At 44.4% G+C, this 19,050-nt stretch overlaps 1 protein-coding gene across 6 annotated transcripts in view; it reads right to left on the bottom strand.

Annotated features, from left to right (window-relative positions):
- Nucleotides 1–3,606: 3,606 nt before the first annotated feature.
- Nucleotides 3,607–19,050, bottom strand: part of LOC129861118 (cyclin-dependent kinase 17-like) — an 86,884-nt gene continuing 71,440 nt past the window's right edge. For 3 of the 6 annotated variants that reach the window (XM_055932260.1, XM_055932263.1, XM_055932264.1), the window contains 7 exons: nt 18,413–18,510; nt 18,147–18,252; nt 17,876–17,918; nt 17,593–17,683; nt 16,991–17,068; nt 11,269–11,390; nt 3,607–9,615 (listed from right to left, as the gene is read on the bottom strand). In XM_055932260.1, coding sequence (XP_055788235.1) covers nt 11,287–11,390; nt 16,991–17,068; nt 17,593–17,683; nt 17,876–17,918; nt 18,147–18,252; nt 18,413–18,510 — 520 coding nt within the window. In that variant the 3' untranslated portion in view covers nt 3,607–9,615; nt 11,269–11,286. The remainder of the gene's footprint in view (nt 9,616–11,268; nt 11,391–16,990; nt 17,069–17,592; nt 17,684–17,875; nt 17,919–18,146; nt 18,253–18,412; nt 18,511–19,050) is intronic. The other 3 variants (XM_055932262.1, XM_055932266.1, XM_055932261.1) reach the window with 2 other exon arrangements.

Below are 19,050 nucleotides of genomic sequence, written 5' to 3'. Positions count from 1 at the left end.
TGTGTCATGCCAACAGTAAAGCATCATGAGACCATTAATGTGTGGGGTTGCTTCTCAGCCAAGGGAGTGGGCTCACTCACAATTTTGCCTAAGAACACAGCCATGAATAAAGAATGGTACCAACACATCCTCCGAGAGCAACTTCTCCCAACCATCCAGGAACAGTTTGATGACGAACAATGCCTTTTCCAGCATGATGGAGCGCCTTGCCATAAGGAAAAAGTGGCTAACTAAGTGGCTTGGGGAACAAAACATCGATAGTTTGGGTCCATGGCCAGGAAACTCCCCAGACCTTAATCCCATTGAGAACTTGAGGTCAATCCTCAAGAGGCGGGTGCACAAACAAAACCCCACAAATTCTGACCAACTCCAAGCATTGATTATGCAAGAATGGGCTGCCATCAGTCAGGATGTGGCCCAGAAGTTTATTGACAGCATGCCAGGGCGGATTGCAGAGGTCTTGAAAAAGGGTCAACACTGCAAATATTGACTCTTTGCATCAACTTCATGTAATTGTCAATAAAAGCCTTTGACACTTATGAAATGCTTGTAATTATACGTCACTATTCCATAGTAACATCTGACAAAAATATCTAAAGACACTGAAGCAGCAAACTTTGGGGAAATTAATATTTGTGTCATTCTCAAAACTTTTGGCAACAACTGAATACCGAATGTCCAGAGCATCCTGAAGCTACATCTTATCTTTGACCCCTTACTCTGCTCCCGTTGTACCACTTGGTCTGATATCAGCCAGCTTTTTAGATTGGTTGTCTGTATTTTATTTCCTTCAAAAAATTGTTTATCTGGACCGATGTCCATGTGTCAGAGTACTAGGGCTTGTACCAATATTTACAGTGGTGTGTAATTATGATAAGGGTGTTAAGGTTAAACAATGCGAGAACATTGGATTAGAATGAACCTACTATAAAGTCAAATATTTGTTTATCTATGGAGGTTTTCCTTGGAATGGAGGACTTATCTAAATGCTACTTCCTTGTGCAAATAACGCTTGAATATGAACATGAACAGATGTACTATGGCTTAGGATGGCGCTCTCTCTTGAGGAAAGTGCCAGTAACCAGGATGGATCCGTGGTAAGACAGATAGCAGAGGTCACCATCATCTTCATCCTCCTTTACATCTCACCATCATGATCAGCATGTTCACCAGTTCCAGCATCATCAACCACAAACCATTACTTCCATTTCATCACAGTTCTGTCAATTATCCACATGAGGGAGACCAAACTGAATGACATCAATTTTCAGACTTGTTTATTAGTAGCAGCAATGTACAAATGTAAGGAGAACATGTAAGGAAAACACATTATTTTTATGCTACTGCTGCTCTCTGTTCATCATATATGCATAGTCACTTTAACCATATCTACATGTACATACTACCTCAATCAGCCTGACTAAACGGTGCCTGTATGTAGCCTCGCTACTGTTATAGCCTGTATGTAGCCTCGCTACTGTTATAGCCTGTATGTAGCCTCGCTACTGTTATAGCCTGTATGTAGCCTCGCTACTGTTATAGCCTGTATATAGCCTCGCTACTGTTCTAGCCTGTATGTAGCCTCGCTACTGTTCTAGCCTGTATATAGCCTCGCTACTGTTAAAGCCTGTATGTAGCCTCGCTACTGTTATAGCCTGTATATAGCCTCGCTACTGTTATAGCCTGTATATAGCCTCGCTACTGTTATAGCCTGTATATAGCCTCGCTACTGTTATAGCCTGTATGTAGCCTCGCTACTGTTATAGCCTGTATATAGCCTCACTACTGTTATAGCCTGTATGCAGCCTCGCTACTGTTATAGCCTGTATATAGCCTCGCTACTGTTATAGCCTGTATGTAGCCTCGCTACTGTTATAGCCTGTATATAGCCTCGCTACTGTTATAGCCTGTATGTAGCCTCGCTACTGTTATAGCCTGTATATAGCCTCGCTACCGTTATAGCCTGTATATAGCCTCGCTACTGTTATAGCCTGTATATAGCCTCGCTACTGTTATAGCCTGTATGTAGCCTCGCTACTGTTATAGCCTTTATATAACCTCGCTACTGTTATAGCCTGTATATAGCCTCGCTACTGTTATAGCCTGTATATAGCCTCGCTACTGTTATAGCCTGTATGTAGCCTCGCTACTGTTATAGCCTGTATATAGCCTCACTACTGTTATAGCCTGTATGCAGCCTCGCTACTGTTATAGCCTGTATATAGCCTCGCTACTGTTATAGCCTGTATGTAGCCTCGCTACTGTTATAGCCTGTATATAGCCTCACTACTGTTATAGCCTGTATGTAGCCTCGCTACTGTTATAGCCTGTATATAGCCTCGCTACTGTTATAGCCTGTATGTAGCCTTGCTACTGTTATAGCCTGTATATAGCCTCACTACTGTTATAGCCTGTATATAGCCTCGCTACTGTTATAGCCTGTATATAGCCTCGCTACTATTATAGCCTGTATATAGCCTCGCTACTGTTATAACCTGTATATAGCCTCGCTACTGTTATAGCCTGTATGTAGCCTCGCTACCGTTATAGCCTGTATGTAGCCTCGCTACTGTTATAGCCTGTATATAGCCTCGCTACTGTTATAGCCTGTATATAGCCTCGCTACTGTTATAGCCTGTATATAGCCTCACTACTGTTATAACCTGTATATAGCCTCGCTACCGTTATATCTTTTTTACTGTTTTTATTTCTTTACTTCCCTATTGTTTACCTAATACCGTTTTTGCTCTGTTGGTTAGAGCCTGTAAGTAAGCATTTCACTGTTGTATTCGGCGCACGTGACAAATAAACTTTGATTTGAAAAGAGGATCACGTGTAATGTTTTGTCTCTGACCCTGGGCCACACACAGTAAATACATTTGATTGAATGATTGATTGACTATCCAAACCAATGTACCTTTCTAGAGGCAGACATCCATGAGAAGTACACTACATACCACAGGAGGTTGGTGGCACCTTAATTGAGGAGGACGGGCTGTGTGGTAATGACTGGAGTAGTATAAGTGGAATGGTATCAAATACATCAAACACATGGTTTCCAGGTGTTTGATTTGTTTCCATTTTCTCCGTTCTGGCCATTATTATGAGCCGTTCTCCCCTCAGCAGCCTCCTGTAGTACAGGTCCAAACCTAGATGAGCAGCCTCCTGCAGTACAGGTACAAACCTAGATGAGCAGCCTCCTGCAGTACAGGTACAAACCTAGATGAGCAGCCTCCTGCAGTACAGGTACAAACCTAGATGAGAAGCCTCCTGCAGTACAGGTACAAACCTAGATGAGCAGCCTCCTGTGTGTACATACCCTATGAAGACCTGAAAGGATTTCACTTAGCCTGTTTCTAGGATCTAAGCCACTATTGCTTATATCTATTCAGTCCTATCATACAGTGAGCAAAGCATGCATGCGGGTGTAGTGGCTAGGTGTTGATGTCCAGAGGACTAGCTCCAGACGCCGTTGATGAGTAAAGTAACGGAGGAAAATAGATGGGATATGAATGAGGATGTGTATTTGGTCCGGGCAGACCAGGGCTGTGGCCTTATTATGCAGACTCAGAAGAAAAGACCAGGGAAGTGTCCCAATACTCGGACTCCTTCAGAGAACAGGTTTTATTTTTCACTGTAAGGTCAAGAGTAACACATTGCGTTGACTAGCAGATCCCCTTATGTACAGATCTAGGATCAGCAAGCGTAGCTTCCTGAGCCCCTAACGTTAACCATCGGGGGAAACTGCAAAACTGACCTTAGATCAGTGTCAAGGGGTAACAAACACGAATGGGGTAACTGGTTCAACAGGCCTTACATAGTACAGTTCAGCATCACCGTGGATATCTGCAGACCTGGCTTCAAATACTATTTCAGATATCTCAGTTACTCTCACATACATTTGAAGTAACTATTAAGATACTGTTTATTTGAAAGGACAAGTAGTTTTTATTTGGAAATACATTTGGAAAGTATTTGAAAATAGTCAAATATACTCCCATGCATTTAACCCGGGTATTTGAAAATAGTATTTGAAATAAGTATCCCTGGCTCATTTACAATGCCCTATGAGATAATGTAAGTTAAATGAACATGCACTTAAGTAAAACAATATATTGACTTAAGTCCATGTTAAGTCTATTTATCTCAAGTCTGAAGCAGGCCCTTAGTGACCTCCCCATGCCCTTCTGTTCAGTGACATTGGCAGGCAGAATTACATCAAACAAGGACTCCATCAGTGGAGGCTGCTGAGGGGAGGACAGCTCATAAATATGTCTGGAATGGAGTGAATGGAATGGTAACAAACACATAGAAACCATGTCTTTGATGTGTCCGGTGCCGTTCCATTGATTCCATTCCAGACATTACTATGAGCCGTCCTCCCCTCAGCAGCCTCCACTGGACTCCATGGGTGATGTTGGAAATCCTTGTGTTTCACGGTGATGCTGTCAGTAGTATTGGTACAGGAGTGTGATCCTGTCCTGTAATCCTCCACAAAGACAGGCTGGGAGGTTGTAATAAACCACACACACTTACTGCATGAAGGCTTCAAAGGAAGACAAAATATTTAAAGTATTTAATGAGAAAAACACTCCATCAAACTAAGGATTTTTATTTAGTGTTCACAACTATTTCACCCATCATTGCGCGAGTTCTGTGATGCACACACACCGAACCTCTTCGTAAACTCACACATTCGCGTCACATCACACGCACTCCACTCCCCTTAAACTGTGTGGGGAAACTGTGAGGATGTTGTGTGACCACTAGGTGTCACCAAAGCACAGTAATATAGTGATAGTGAGGCTATGGCGTTATACTCCATCAAACCTCTCAAATCTAAAAAGAAAACATTTACTCTCCTAACTTTATTACATCACTGAAAAAGGGATGAATCTCTCCGGAACTCTACCATTTCATCATTAATCTGTGTTTTTTATCAGGCGTCCTCTAATTCCGTCCTGATAGATACACGTACTATATTATCATACAGCCTTGGCCCGATTATCAATACAGAAATATTGCTCTGGTTTTCAAAATAAGGTTACCTGACTGAGTCTGCTGCCGTATCAAACCTGTACACTGCCTATATACAGACTGATGGATCATCTATGTACATGCTACATACTCTCACACTCTGAGTAGAAGTTGCCCTTAGGTACAGATCTAGGATCAGCTTATGCTCTCCAAATCCTGACTTTAACCATTAGGGGGGAAAGACATAACATAGTACTGACCCTAGATCAGAGTATAGGGACAACTTCATCCTGCTCACACTCTCCCACTCACAGACTCACTGACCTGTACACAACCTGACCACTTGTATACAAAACAGTCATGTTTGGACCCTCTGGGGGGAATTCAATCTAAGTTCAATTCCAGCCTCAGTGTGTTTTGGTCCAGTGGTCTTAGTTCATCTGGTGCCTTCACAACACAGCAGACAACAGAGAGTAAATGCTCTAAAACTGGGGTTAAAACTAACTAAAAAGTAGCCGATAGGTTGCAAGAGGGTAGTCAATGAGGTCACTTCCTATGTTCTACCAATCACTGATCAGTAAACACTATGTGACTCCGCCCTTTCCTGTCCGCTCAAACTGCAGCCATTTCACAAACATGAGACGTCCATATATCCCATGATATATCCATACAAACATGAGACGTCCATATATCCCATGATATATCCATACAAACATGAGACGTCCATATATCCCATGATATATCCATACGGACATGAGACGTCCATATATCCCATGATATATCCCTACAAACATGAGACGTCCATATTTCCCATGATATATCCATACAAACATGAGACGTCCATATTTCCCATGATATATCCATACAAACATGAGACGTCCATATTTCCCATGATATATCCATACAAACATGAGACGTCCATATTTCCCATGATATATCCATACAAACATGCTTTAGCTTCTAAAGGGGGGAGTGAAGTAAAGGGAATGGTTAGGTATTATTATTCTGAGGTTTCTCTTTAAACAGCACTTTAATCCACCCCCAGACTAACTGGAGGAGGGAGACAGATCCATGATCTGATCTGTTGACTGATTCATCATGTAGATGATAAAGTCATCCATACATCTTGTCTGAGCACAGAGCATGTAGTGGGCCATTTTCCAAGAAGCCCTCCTAAACAGGCGTGCCCTATGTTAAACTCTACATGGGGAACATTTAGGCTACACTTCCTTTACCTTATAACCTAGCTAACCTCATGTTCCTGGCTTCTGGGGAACAAGACTACCTTACACCAAGATCCACAAAACTACACTACCCATAAGTCCTGAGCTTAAGGAATGTGCAACACGTTCTCAGTCAGTCACCAGGGTTTCCCACGGGAACACGGCCCGGTGACACAGAGAATTGCATTCTGGGAAATCATTGCTTGTACCTTATTACTAAAGAGTGAAAAGTATGGTCATATATACAGATTAGAAACAAAACAAAACTATATTGTGTGTGTGTGTATAAGAGTGTGTGTGTGTGTGTGTGTGTGTATAAGGGTGTTTGAGTGGGGGGAGCGTTGTTGTGTTTTAGATTCCGTATCTAAGAGGTCAGATCAGGTGCAACAAGAACAGCTCAATGTTAATTAACTCTAAATGGAACATGACAACCAGGCAGTTGAGAATCAAGGTTGTCAGGGGTTCAGGGGTTTCTTCACACTGTTTTAACCCCCTCTGTCTTGTGAGGTGAACTTCTGGCGTGAAGTGTACCTGGGCATCAACAACCCTCCTGTATATTGCTCTGTTGTGTATCCCTATAGCGTGTCATAACAGTATCACATCACATCATACTGATAATAATCTCTTCATAATGCATTGTACTATTGTTGTGTATTGTGTAACTTAGTGTTTCCTAGTGTGCACTTCAGCATAGTGGCCTAGTGAAGTGCCCATTCTTGTTGACTTCTGTAGATACTGTACACTACTGTACACAAGAAGATAACTTTAGTGTCGTTAGTGTATGCTTGGTACCGTATTGGTACCGTATTGGTAAAGTATTGGTACCGTAATGGTACTGTATTCTGCCTGAGTGACTGATTGATGAGGTAATAGAATGGGGGATCAGGTGCTAGAGTCGACCTTCGGGATGCCAGGTCTGAGCACTGTAATGTACAGATGTGTGTGCGGGGGGTACACAATGGATTAAATAGTGAGATTCTCCAGGCTCAGTATGTAATCCATTCCATTCCAAATATGATTTGGAAACAATGGATTAGCATCCTATAGACACGATTCTATGCCTCGTGTGTATGTATGCGCGTGCATACATGTGTGTGTGGGGTAGAGAAATGGACACGTACGGCAGTAGGGTAGTTATCTAGGGGTCGATGTTTCAGCTGTTGGCTGGGGTTAGGGGTTGAGGTGTTGGTTAGGGTTAGGGGTTGAGGTGTTGGTTGGGGTTAGGGGCTGAGGTGTTGGTTAGGGTTAGGGGTTGAGGTGTTGGTTGGGGTTAGGGGTTGAGGTGTTGGTTAAAGTTAGGGGTTAAGGTGTTGGTTGGGGTTAGGGGTTGAGGTGTTGGTTAGGGTTAGGGGTTGAGGTGTTGGTTAAGGTTAGGGGTTAAGGTTAGGGGTTGAGGTGTTGGTTAGGGTTAGGGGTTGAGGTGTTGGTTAGGGTTAGGGGTTGAGGTGTTGGTTAAGGTTAGGGGTTGAGGTGTTGGTTAGGGTTAGGGGTTGAGGTGTTGGTTAAGGTTAGGGGTTGAGGTGTTGGTTAGGGTTAGGGGTTGAGGTGTTGGTTAAGGTTAGGGGTTGAGGTGTTGGTTAAGGTTAGGGGTTGAGGTGTTGGTTAGGGTTAGGGTTAGGGGCTGAGGTGTTGGTTAGGGGTTGAGGTGTTGGTTAAGGTTAGGGGCTGAGGTGTTGGTTAGGCTTAGGGGTTGAGGTGTTGGTTAAGGTTAGGGGCTGAGGTGTTGGTTAGGGTTAGGGGCTGAGGTGTTGGTTGGGGTTAGGGGTTGAGGTGTTGGTTAAGGTTAGGGGTTGAGGTGTTGGTTAGGGTTAGGGGCTGAGGTGTTGGTTGGGGTTAGGGGTTGAGGTGTTGGTTAAGGTTAGGGGTTGAGGTGTTGGTTAAGGTTAGGGGTTGAGGTGTTGGTTAAGGTTAGGGGTTGAGGTGTTGGTTAAGGTTAGGGGTTGAGGTGTTGGTTAGGGTTAGGGGTTGAGGTGTTGGTTAAGGTTAGGGGTTGAGGTGTTGGTTAAGGTTAGGGGTTGAGGTGTTGGTTAAGGTTAGGGGTTGAGGTGTTGGTTAAGATTAGGGGTTGAGGTGTTGGTTGGGGTTAGGGGTTGAGGTGTTGGTTAGGGTTAGGGGCTGAGGTGTTGGTTGGGGTTAGGGGTTGAGGTGTTGGTTAAGGTTAGGGGCTGAGGTGTTGGTTAAGGTTAGGGGCTGAGGTGTTGGTTAGGGTTAGGGGCTGAGGTGTTGGTTAGGGTTAGGGGCTGAGGTGTTGGTTAAGGTTAGGGGTTGAGGTGTTGGTTGGGGTTAGGGGTTGAGGTGTTCTTTAGGGTTAGGGATAGAGGTGTTGGTTAGGGTTAGGGGTTGAGGTGTTGGTTGGGGTTAGGGGTTAGGGGTTGGGGTGTTGGTTAGGGTTAGGGGTTGAGGTGTTGGTTGGGGTTAGGGGTTGAGGTGTTGGTTAGGGTTAGGGGTTGAGGTGTTGGTTGGGGTTAGGGGTTGAGGTGTTGGTTAAGGTTAGGGGTTGAGGTGTTGTTTGGGGTTAGGGGTTGAGGTGTTGGTTAAGGTTAGGGGTTGAGGTGTTGGATAAGGTTAGTGGTTGAGGTGTTGGTTAGGGGTCAAGGTTAGGGTTTATGGTTAGGGTGTGATATGAAAAAGCAGAGTTCTACAGCTCAGTCTAGACTATAGAAAGAAAGAGGGAGAGAGGATCCCTCCCTCACTTTAAACATGCCCGTTCTCTAGCCTGGGGGTGCAGAGGCTCACATTCCCCACCCCCCTCATCCCTCCCCCCTCACTTTAAACATGCCCGTTCTCTAGCCTGGGGGTGCAGAGGCTCACATTCCCCACCCCCCTCATCCCTCCCCCCTCACTTTAAACATGCCCATTCTCTAGCCTGGCGGCGCAGAGGCTCACATTCCCCACCCCCCTTATACCCCCCCACTCCCGTTAGAGCTCACTGATACAGCAAATCCTGTTCAAACCATATCCACTCAGCTTAGTCCAAAGCGACCCTAATCACTGCTGTACTCTGAGCAGTAGAAGAAGCAGCACGGAGGATCGCTCTTCTCATCTTCCTCTTCTTACATATTCATCTTCATGTTCAATTCCTCAAGTCTTCTCATCCTCTGGCTTCATTATGTTAAGTCCTTTGTTTTCTCCATTTATTGTTCCTCAGTCTTGTGTTGTTGTTTTTGTTTTGGGTAGTACTGTGTGTTTTCTCTCCTTCTGTGTGTGTGTGTGTGTGGCAGCGTGTGTGTTGGATTCTTCGGGGTGAGTGTGTGTGGCAGGGTGTGTGTTGGACTCCTTCGGTGTGTGTGGCGGGGTTGGTGTGTGTGTGTTTGTGTGACAGTTCCGTACGTCACTGTCCTCCTCACAACCCCCCCTCCCCCCCAACCCCACCGACACTAAAACAACACACTTTGCCTCCTACTCTTCCCCTGGGCTGAGAGACAGAGACAGACAGAGAGAGAGAGAGAGACAGACAGAGAGAGAGAGAGAGAGAGACAGACAGACAGAGAGAGAGGATGGGGGAAAAGGGATAAGATGATGAATAGAAAGGGAAAGAACAAAAGAAAGAAACATAATATATTAGCACGGTGTTAAACAGACAGGTACCACCCCACACAGACCGGTACCACCCCACACAGACCGGTACCACCCCACACAGACCGGTACCACCCCACACAGACCGGTACCACCCCACACAGACAGGTACTACCCCACACAGACAGGTACCACCCCACACAGACAGGTACCACCCCACACAGACAGGTACCACCCCACACAGACAGGTACCACCCCACACAGACAGGTACCACCCCACACAGACAGGTACTACCCCACACAGACAGGTACCACCCCACACAGACCGGTACCACCCCACACAGACCGGTACCACCCCACACAGACCGGTACCACCCCACACAGACATGTACCACCCTACACAGACAGGTACCACCCCACACAGACCGGTACAACCCCACACAGACAGGTACCACCCCACACAGACAGGTACCACCCCACACAGACAGGTACCACCCTACACAGACAGGTACCACCCCACACAGACAGGTACCACCCCACACAGACAGGTACCACCCTACACAGACAGGTACCACCCCACACAGACAAGTACCACCCCACACAGACAGGTACCACCCTACACAGACAGGTACCACCCCACACAGATAGGTACCACCCCACACAGACAGGTACCACCCCACACAGACAAAGAGGATCGAAACTTCCATCTCTGAAATACAAGTTCATCCAAAACATTTGATGTCAAGTTTGATTTATCCGAGTTCTCCTTAACAGTAGCTCAACATGCACAAAACCAGAACTGTACAAAAAACAACAACACAAAGTCATCTCAAGAACTCTGTCACACACACACACACACACACACACACACACACACACACACACACACACACACACACACACACACACACACACACACACACACACACACACACACACACACACACACACACACACACTGCACCCTGTGGTCACACACACACACACTGCACCCTGTGGTCACACACACTTACAGACAAAACACAAAGGCTACATCTCCCTCTGCAGGAACCTGAACAGAGCTGCAAACATAAAGAGTTTCAATCAAAATGTCTCCTCTCGCTCCCATCCTTCCCAGAATGCCTTCTGTTTGACCTTTCACCCCAACCTCACTGAAATAGAACACTGGGAGGTTTCTCTCTCAGAGAAAAGTACAAAGAAGGCAAATGGTGGAATGATGAACAGAAAAACATGGGCATCGAGAACAGAAGGAGAGAGAGAGAAAGACAGGGAGTCAAGGATGGAGAAGAACATCGGCGGTAAAGTACAGGGGAAGATGGGAAAGAGAGGACATCACCCAGGCAACAAGAAGAACCAGAGAATAAGTAAACAGGGAATATAAGGCAGTATGTCTGAAGGGGACAGAAACACAGTTCATACAGTTATTACAAGTGGAGAATAGAATAGGCACAGATAAGCAGTGGACAGAAAGATAGACATCGGGACATACAGAAAGACATCTGAACTGAAAGTGAGGAAAATGAAGTGAAAGTGAGAGAGAGCATGTATTTACCAGAATGGGAGGGGCAACTCAGCCTGTGGAGGGGGAGGAGAGGCCGTGACTCTGAGCCCTGGGATTGGCTCCTTCTCTCTGGAAGTACTGCGAGGGGGCGGAGCCTAGCTTATGGGCCACTGCTATTTAGGAAGGGGGGGCAAGGTGGTGGTGGTGGGGGGGGCACATGAGAGAGAGACAGAGACAGAGAAAGAGAGAGAGGAAGAGAGAGAGGCAGAGGAGAAGGGGGAGGTGTTTGGTGTTGTCAGAGGCACACGGGAGGAGGAAAGAAATAGAGAGAGGCAGGAAGAGAAGAGAGAAACACACAGAGAGAGTGAGACAGAGTGATAGAGACAGAACCAGTGAACTTGGTAGAGGCAGATGTCAATACGGCACACCAGAGAGCATACAGTGGGGCAAAAAAGTATTTAGTCAGCCACCAATTGTGCAAGTTCTCCCACTTAAAAAGATGAGAGAGGCCTGTAATTTTCATCATAGGTACACTTCAACTATGACAAACAAAATGAGGGAAAAAATCCAGAAAATCACATTGTAGGATTTTTAATGAATTTATATGCAAATTATGGTGGAAAATAAGTATTTGGTCACCTACAAACAAGCAAGATTTCTGGCTCTCACAGACCTGTAACTTATCTTCTTCTGGCTGCAAGGCCTAAGTCGGGATCAATATGACAACAGCCACTTCAAGTGCAGGGCGCGAAATTCAAAATATATATTTTTTTAAATATTTAACTTTCACACATTAACAAGTCCAATACAGCAAATGAAAGGTACACATCTTGTGAATCCAGCCAACATGTCCAATTTTTAAAATGTTTTACAGCGAAAACAGCACGTATATTTATGTTAGCTCACCACCAAATACAAAAAAAGGACAGACATTTTTCACAGCACAGGTAGCATGCACAAAGCCAACCTAACTAACCAAGGACCAACCAAACTAACCAACAAACAACTTCATCAGATGACAGTCTAATAACATGTTATACAATAAATCTATGTTTTGTTTGAAAAATGTGCATATTTCAGGTATAAATCATAGTTTACATTGCAGCTACAATCAGAAATTGCACCGAAAGCAGCCATAATAATTACAGACACCAACGTCAAATACCTAATTACTCATCATAAAACATTTCTGAAAAATACATAGTGTACAGCAAATGAAAGACAGGCATCTTGTGATTCCAGCCAATGTTTCCGATTTATTAAGTGTTTTACAGCGAAAACACAATATAGCGTAATATTAGCTTACCACAATAGCCAGAAAGACAAGCCATTTCCCAGCAGTAAAAGTTAGCGATCATAACAAACCAGTAAAAGATATATAATTTTTCAACTAACCTTGATATTCTTCATCAGATGACAGTCCTATAACATCAGGTTATACATACACTTATGTTTTGTTCGAAAATGTGCTTATTTAGAGCTGAAATCAGTGGTTATACATGTTGCTATCTTAGCTACTTTTTCCACAACGTCCGGATATTTTTCTGACACTTTTTCTGACACACATATTCTGCCCAAATAGCTATTCATAAACATAACTAAAAAATACATGTTGTATAGGAAATGATAGATCCATTAGTTCTTAATGAAATCGCAGTGTTAGAATTCTAAAAAATAACTTCATTACGACATCCAGTTTCGGTATAGCTAGAGTACCCAAACGTTGGGCGCCGACGACTAGTTCACATGTATGACAGATATATGAAATAGCATCATAAAATGTTTCTTACTTTTGCTGATCTTCCATCAGAATGTTGGACAAGGGGTCCTTTGTCAAGAACAATCGTTGTTTGGATTTAGAACGTCCATTTTCCCTCTCGATTTAGCAAGCACACTAGCCAAGTGGCTCGAATCTCTCCATGTCAACAAACGGAAGAGAACGGAACACGGCAAAACTCCCGAAAAAAATTCAATAATTTGATGAAACTATATTGAAAAAACATACTTTACGATGATATGGTCACATGTATCAAATAAAATCAAAGCCGGAGATATTAGTCGCCTATAACGGCAGCTAAACAGAAGGCAAATCCAGGTCCCTCTTCGCGCTCTCCAGAAAAGAAGAAATGGGGGTCACGTCATACAAAGAGCTTGTATTCCACTTCAGACCAAGATAAACACTAAATTTCTTCTCTCACCGCCTCTTGACATCCAGGGGAAGGTGTATGACGTGCATGTATACTAATACGTATCATGCACATTTATAGGCAGGAAGTAGAACAGAGCCTCGATTTCAGACTTTCCACTTCCTGGTCAGGATGTTTGTGCCAAATGAGTTCTGTTTGACTCACAGATATAATTCAAACGGTTTTAGAAACTAGAGAGTGTTTTCTATCCAATAGTAATAATAATATGCATATTGTACGAGTAAGAATTGAGTACGAGGCCGTTTGAAATGGGCACCTTTTATCTGGCTACTCAATACTGCCCCTGCAGCCCAAACAGGTTATTCTTTAAGAGGCTCCTCTGTCCTCCACTCATTACCTGTATTAATGGCACATGCTTGAACTTGTTAACAGTATAAAAGACACCTGTCCACAACCTCAAACAGTCACACTCCAAACTCCACTATGGCCAAGACCAAAGAGCTGTCAAAGGACACCAGAAACAAAATTGTAGACCTGCACCAGGCTGGGAAGACTGAATCTGCAATAGGTAAGCAACTTGGTTTGAAGAAATCAACTGTGGCAGCAATTATTAGGAAATGGAAGACATACAAGACCACTGATAATCTCCCTCGATCTGGGCTCCACGCAAGATCTCACCCCGTGGGGTCAAAATGATCACAAGAACGGTGAGCAAAAATCCCAGAACCACGCGGGGGGACCTAGTGAATGACCTGCAGAGAGCTGGGACCAAAGTAACAAAGCCTACCATCAGTAACACACTACGCCGCCAGGGACTTAAGTCCTGCAGTGCCAGATGTGTCCCCCTGCTTAAGCCAGTACATGTCCAGGCTCGTCTGAAGTTTGCTAAAGAGCATTTGGATGATCCAGAAGAAGATTGGGAGAATGTCATATGGTCAGATGAAACCAAAATATAACTTTTTGGTAAAAACTCAACTCGTCGTGTTTGGAGGACAAAGAATGCTGAGTTGCATCCAAAGAACACCATACCTACTGTGAAGCATGGGGGTGGAAACATCATGCTTTGGGGCTGTTTTTCTGCAAAGGGACCAGGACGACTGATCCGTGTAAAGGAAAGAATGAATGGGGCCATGTATCGTGAGATTTTGAGTGAAAACCTCCTTCCATCAGCAAGGGCATTGAAGATGAAACATGGCTGGGTCTTTCAGCATGACAATGATCCCAAACACACCGCCCGGGCAACAAAGGAGTGGCTTCGTAAGAAGCATTTCAAGGTCCTGGAGTGGCCTAGCCAGTCTCCAGATCTCAACCCCATAGAAAATCTTTGGAGGGAGTTGAAAGTCTGTGTTGCCCAGCAACAGCCCCAAAACTTCACTGCTCTAGAGGAGATCTGCATGGAGGAATGGGCCAAAATACCAGCAACAGTGTGTGAAAACCTTGTGAAGACTTACAGAAAACGTTTGACCTCTGTCATTGCCAACAAAGGGTATATAACAAAGTATTGAGATAAACTTTTGTTATTGACCAAATACTTATTTTCCACCATCATTTGCAAATAAATTCATTAAAAATCCTACAATGTGATTTTCTGGATTCTTTTCTCTCATTTTGTCTGTCATAGTTGAAGTGTACCTATGATGAAAATTACAGGCCTCTCTCATCTTTTTAAGTGGGAGAACTTGCACAATTGGTGGCTGACTAAATACTTTTTTGCCCCACTGTAGTTCACACTAGCATGGGGTAGATGGTGTGAACCAGGCATGGCTCTGCAAATCACAAGACAGAGTCCCAAGACACGGTGTGTGACACATTATGACCACACTGCAATATGAGAAACACAGAAAGCTCATAGACAGAGAGAGAGGCACAGAGACAGAGAGAGAGGCACAGAGACAGCAACATACATCAACAGAGATGAAGCGATATAGACACATAACAAATATATATACAGTACTGTGCAAAAGTTTTGGGCAGGTGTGAAAAAATGCTTTAAAGTAAGAATTCTTTCAAAAATAGACATGTTAATAGATTATATTTATCAATTAACTAAATGCAAAGTGAGTGAACAGAATAAAAATCTAGATCAAATCCTTATTTGGTGTGACCACCCCTTGGCTTCAAAACAGCATAAATTCTTGTCGGTACACTTGCACAAAGTCAGGGATTTTGTAGGCATGATCATCAATTCAATATGTATCATTAACAGAAACAGAAACAGCTGTGTAGGAGGAATAAAACTGGGCGAGGAACAGCCAAACTTAGCTAACAACAGTTTACTGTCAAAGGTCATACACCATGGCAACACTGAGCCCAGCAACAAGACACAAGGTAGTTATACTGCATCAGAAAGGTTCTCTCCCAGGCAGACATGTCAAGGCAGACAGGGGTTTCCAGATGTGATGTCCAAGCTCTTTTGAAAAAGCACAAAGAAACGGGCAACGTTGAGGACCGTAGACGCAGTGGTCGGCCAAGGAGACTTACTGCAGCAGATGAGAGACACATCGTGCTTACTTCCCTTCACAATCGGAAGATGTCCAGCAGTGCCATCAGCTCAGAACTGGCAGAAAACAGTGGGACCCTGGTACACCCATCTACTGTCTGGAGAAGTCTGGTCAGAAGAGGCCTTCATGGAAGACTTGCGGCCAAAAAGTCACACCTCCGACATGGTAACAAGGCCAAGCGACTCAACTATGCAGGAAAACACAGGAACTGGGTGCAGAAAAATGGCAGCAGGTGCTCTGGACTGATGAGTCAAAATGTGAAATATTTGGCTGTAGCAGAAGGCAGTTTATTCGCTGAGGGGCTGGAGAGCGGTACACAAATGAGTGACTGCAGGCAAGTGGAGCATGGTGGAGGTTCCTTGCAAATTTGGGGCTGCATTTCTGCAAATGGAGTTGGGGATTTGGTCAGAATGAATGGTCTCCTCAATGCTGAGAAGTACAGGCAGATACTTATCCATTATGCAAAAAAAATCTATACCATCAGGGAAGGCATCTGATTGGCATCTGATTGGCCCCAAATGTATTCTGCAGCATGACAACGACCCCAAACATACAGTGAAAGTCATTAAGAACTATCTTCAGCGTAAAGAAGAACAGGGAGTCCTAGAAGTGATGGTACGGCCCCCACAGAGCTCTGATATCAACATCATCGAGTCTGTCTGGGATTACATGAAGAGAGAGAAGCAACTTAGACGGCCTAAATCCACAGAAGACCTGTGGTTAGTTCTCCAGGATGTTGGGGCCAACCTACCTGCCGAGTTCCTTCAAAAACTGTGTGCAAGTGTACCTACAATAATCGATGCCGTTTTGAAGCCAGGGGGTGGTCACACCAAATATGGATATGATGAATATTTTTCTGTTCACTCACTTTGCATTTAGTTAATTGATAAATATCATCTATTAATATGTTTATTTTTGAAAGCGTTCTTACTTTATAGCATTTTTTCACACCTGCCTAAAACCTTTTCACAGAACTGTAAATATATATATATATAGAGAGAGAGAAAGTATGCAGGAGACAGGCTCATATGGCTTGAGACAATCCAGATTTCCCATTTCTACTCCAACTATTGTCCCCCCCAACCCACCTCTCTAACCCACCTCTCTAACCCCAGCAGGGCTCACCTGACTCTGGGAAGGTTGAAGACCTCTTCCCTGGGTCTCTCTGAAGCTGAATGTTCTTCACAGAGAAGATGGAGGAGGCTGAAATGAGGGAGACACATCAGGGAAAGAGTGTCACATCTACCTTTTCTCTCAGACACGCTGCGAGCCAGGCGTGGTCGTGGAGTAGAGTGGGTTTGGCATGGGTTTGTTGATATACTTTGTTGGTTAAGGTTTGGCATGGGTTAGTTGATATACTTTGTTGGTTAAGGTTTGGCATGGGTTAGTTGATATACTTTGTTGGTTAAGGTTTGGCATGGGTTTGTTGATATACTTTGTTGGTTAAGGTTTGGCATGGGTTAGTTGATATACTTTGTTGGTTAAGGTTTGGCATGGGTTAGTTGATATACTTTGTTGGTTAAGGTTTGGCATGGGTTAGTTGATATACTTTGTTGGTTAAGGTTTGGCATGGGTTTGTTGATATACTTTGTTGGTTAAGGTTTGGCACGGGTTTGTTGATATACTTTGTTGGTTAAGGTTTGGCATGGGTTTGTTGATATACTTTGTTGGTTAAGATAAGGTGTATAGATGTAGTGGGGTTATGAAAGGTTGAGCTGAAGACTCACTGTCAGACAGTGTCTGAACCTGCTCCCCCAGGCTCCTGAAGTATGGATGTCTCAGAGCCTCCTCAGCCGATACACGCTTCATCGGCTCAAACTAGAGCGAGCGAGAGAGCGAGCGAGAGAGAGAGAGAGAGAGAGAGAGAGAGAGAGAGAGAGAGAGAGAGAGACAGAGAGAGAGAGACAGAGAGAGGGGGGGTCATATATTTACATTGGTCTGTGTCTAAAGTGAACACATGAATTGTTTTAGGATTTTGTCCTCCATACTTGTTCTGTCCTTCCATCTTACCTGTAGTAGCAGTGAAAGAAGGTCATGTCCATCACTGTCTATCCTAGAAGAGAGGAAATGGGGGAGGAAGAGAGAGAGGGAAAGAGAGAGGGGGGTTTTAGAGCACAAAAACAACACTGTTCAAGGATGACCGATTCCTACAGTGAAGGACATACAGTAGCTGTACTTTGATGCCTGTGTGTTCAGGTGTGACTACAGTTCCCATTAATGAATCAATCTCACCTACAGATAATAGACTGACAACCAGTGGTTTACACAGACACACACAGACCTGGGTGCGTGGTTGACCAGGGGCTCAGCGTGGTAACGGGGGAACTTGTAGGTCTTAAACTCCTCGCTGGTGGTAATCCCAGGCCAGGTCAACTCTGTTGGTGTGCCTGACAGACAGACAGACAGACAGACAGACAGACAGACAGACAGACAGACAGACAGACAGACAGACAGACAGACAGAGAAAGCGTCCGTCAATATATCTGCATGTACACACACACACTATACACAGTGTATATCCACTGCCTGTGCAGACTTGCTGCTCACCTAGGATACGGAATATCAAGTGCAGCTCATCCTCCACTGTGGAGCCAGGGAACAGTGGTCTGCCTGTCATCATCTCATAGAAGATACAACCCACTCCCCTACACAAGGGCAGAGAGAACCACAGTTAGAAGACAGTGCACTCCCTTTTCAACCATGTTAGAGCACACTTAAAGCCCATCAGAATGGTGCTGGAGGAAGTGGTGATGTCACATCCTAGTGCTTTACAATACATTATCTCCCTGAGGGAGCACAGAGATGGAGATAATTCTACTTTGTGTGTATGTGCATGCGCGTGTGTGTGTGTGTGTGGGTGTGTGCATGCGTGTAAGTAAATAAGTAAGTAAGAAAAGCACAGTCAAAAGAGAGTCGAGGGGCACCGGTGAGAAGTGCATTAGACTGAGACAAAGCAGGAGAGAGAGAGAGACAGAGAGGGAGAGAGATAGGGAGGGAGAGAAAGAGAGAGAGAGAGAAATAGGGGAGAGAGAGAGAGAGGGAAGAGAGAGGAGAGAGAGAGAGAGAGAGAGAGAGAGAGAGAGAGAGAGAGAGAGAGAGAGAGAGAGAGAGAGACAGACAGACAGACAGACAGACAGACAGACAGACAGACAGACAGAGTGGATGGGGGTAAAATGACAGGGCTT

This window comes from Salvelinus fontinalis, chromosome 8 (assembly GCF_029448725.1).
Source record: "Salvelinus fontinalis isolate EN_2023a chromosome 8, ASM2944872v1, whole genome shotgun sequence".
Lineage (NCBI taxonomy): Eukaryota > Metazoa > Chordata > Actinopteri > Salmoniformes > Salmonidae > Salvelinus > Salvelinus fontinalis.
This window is presented reverse-complemented; position numbering and strand designations above follow the sequence as displayed.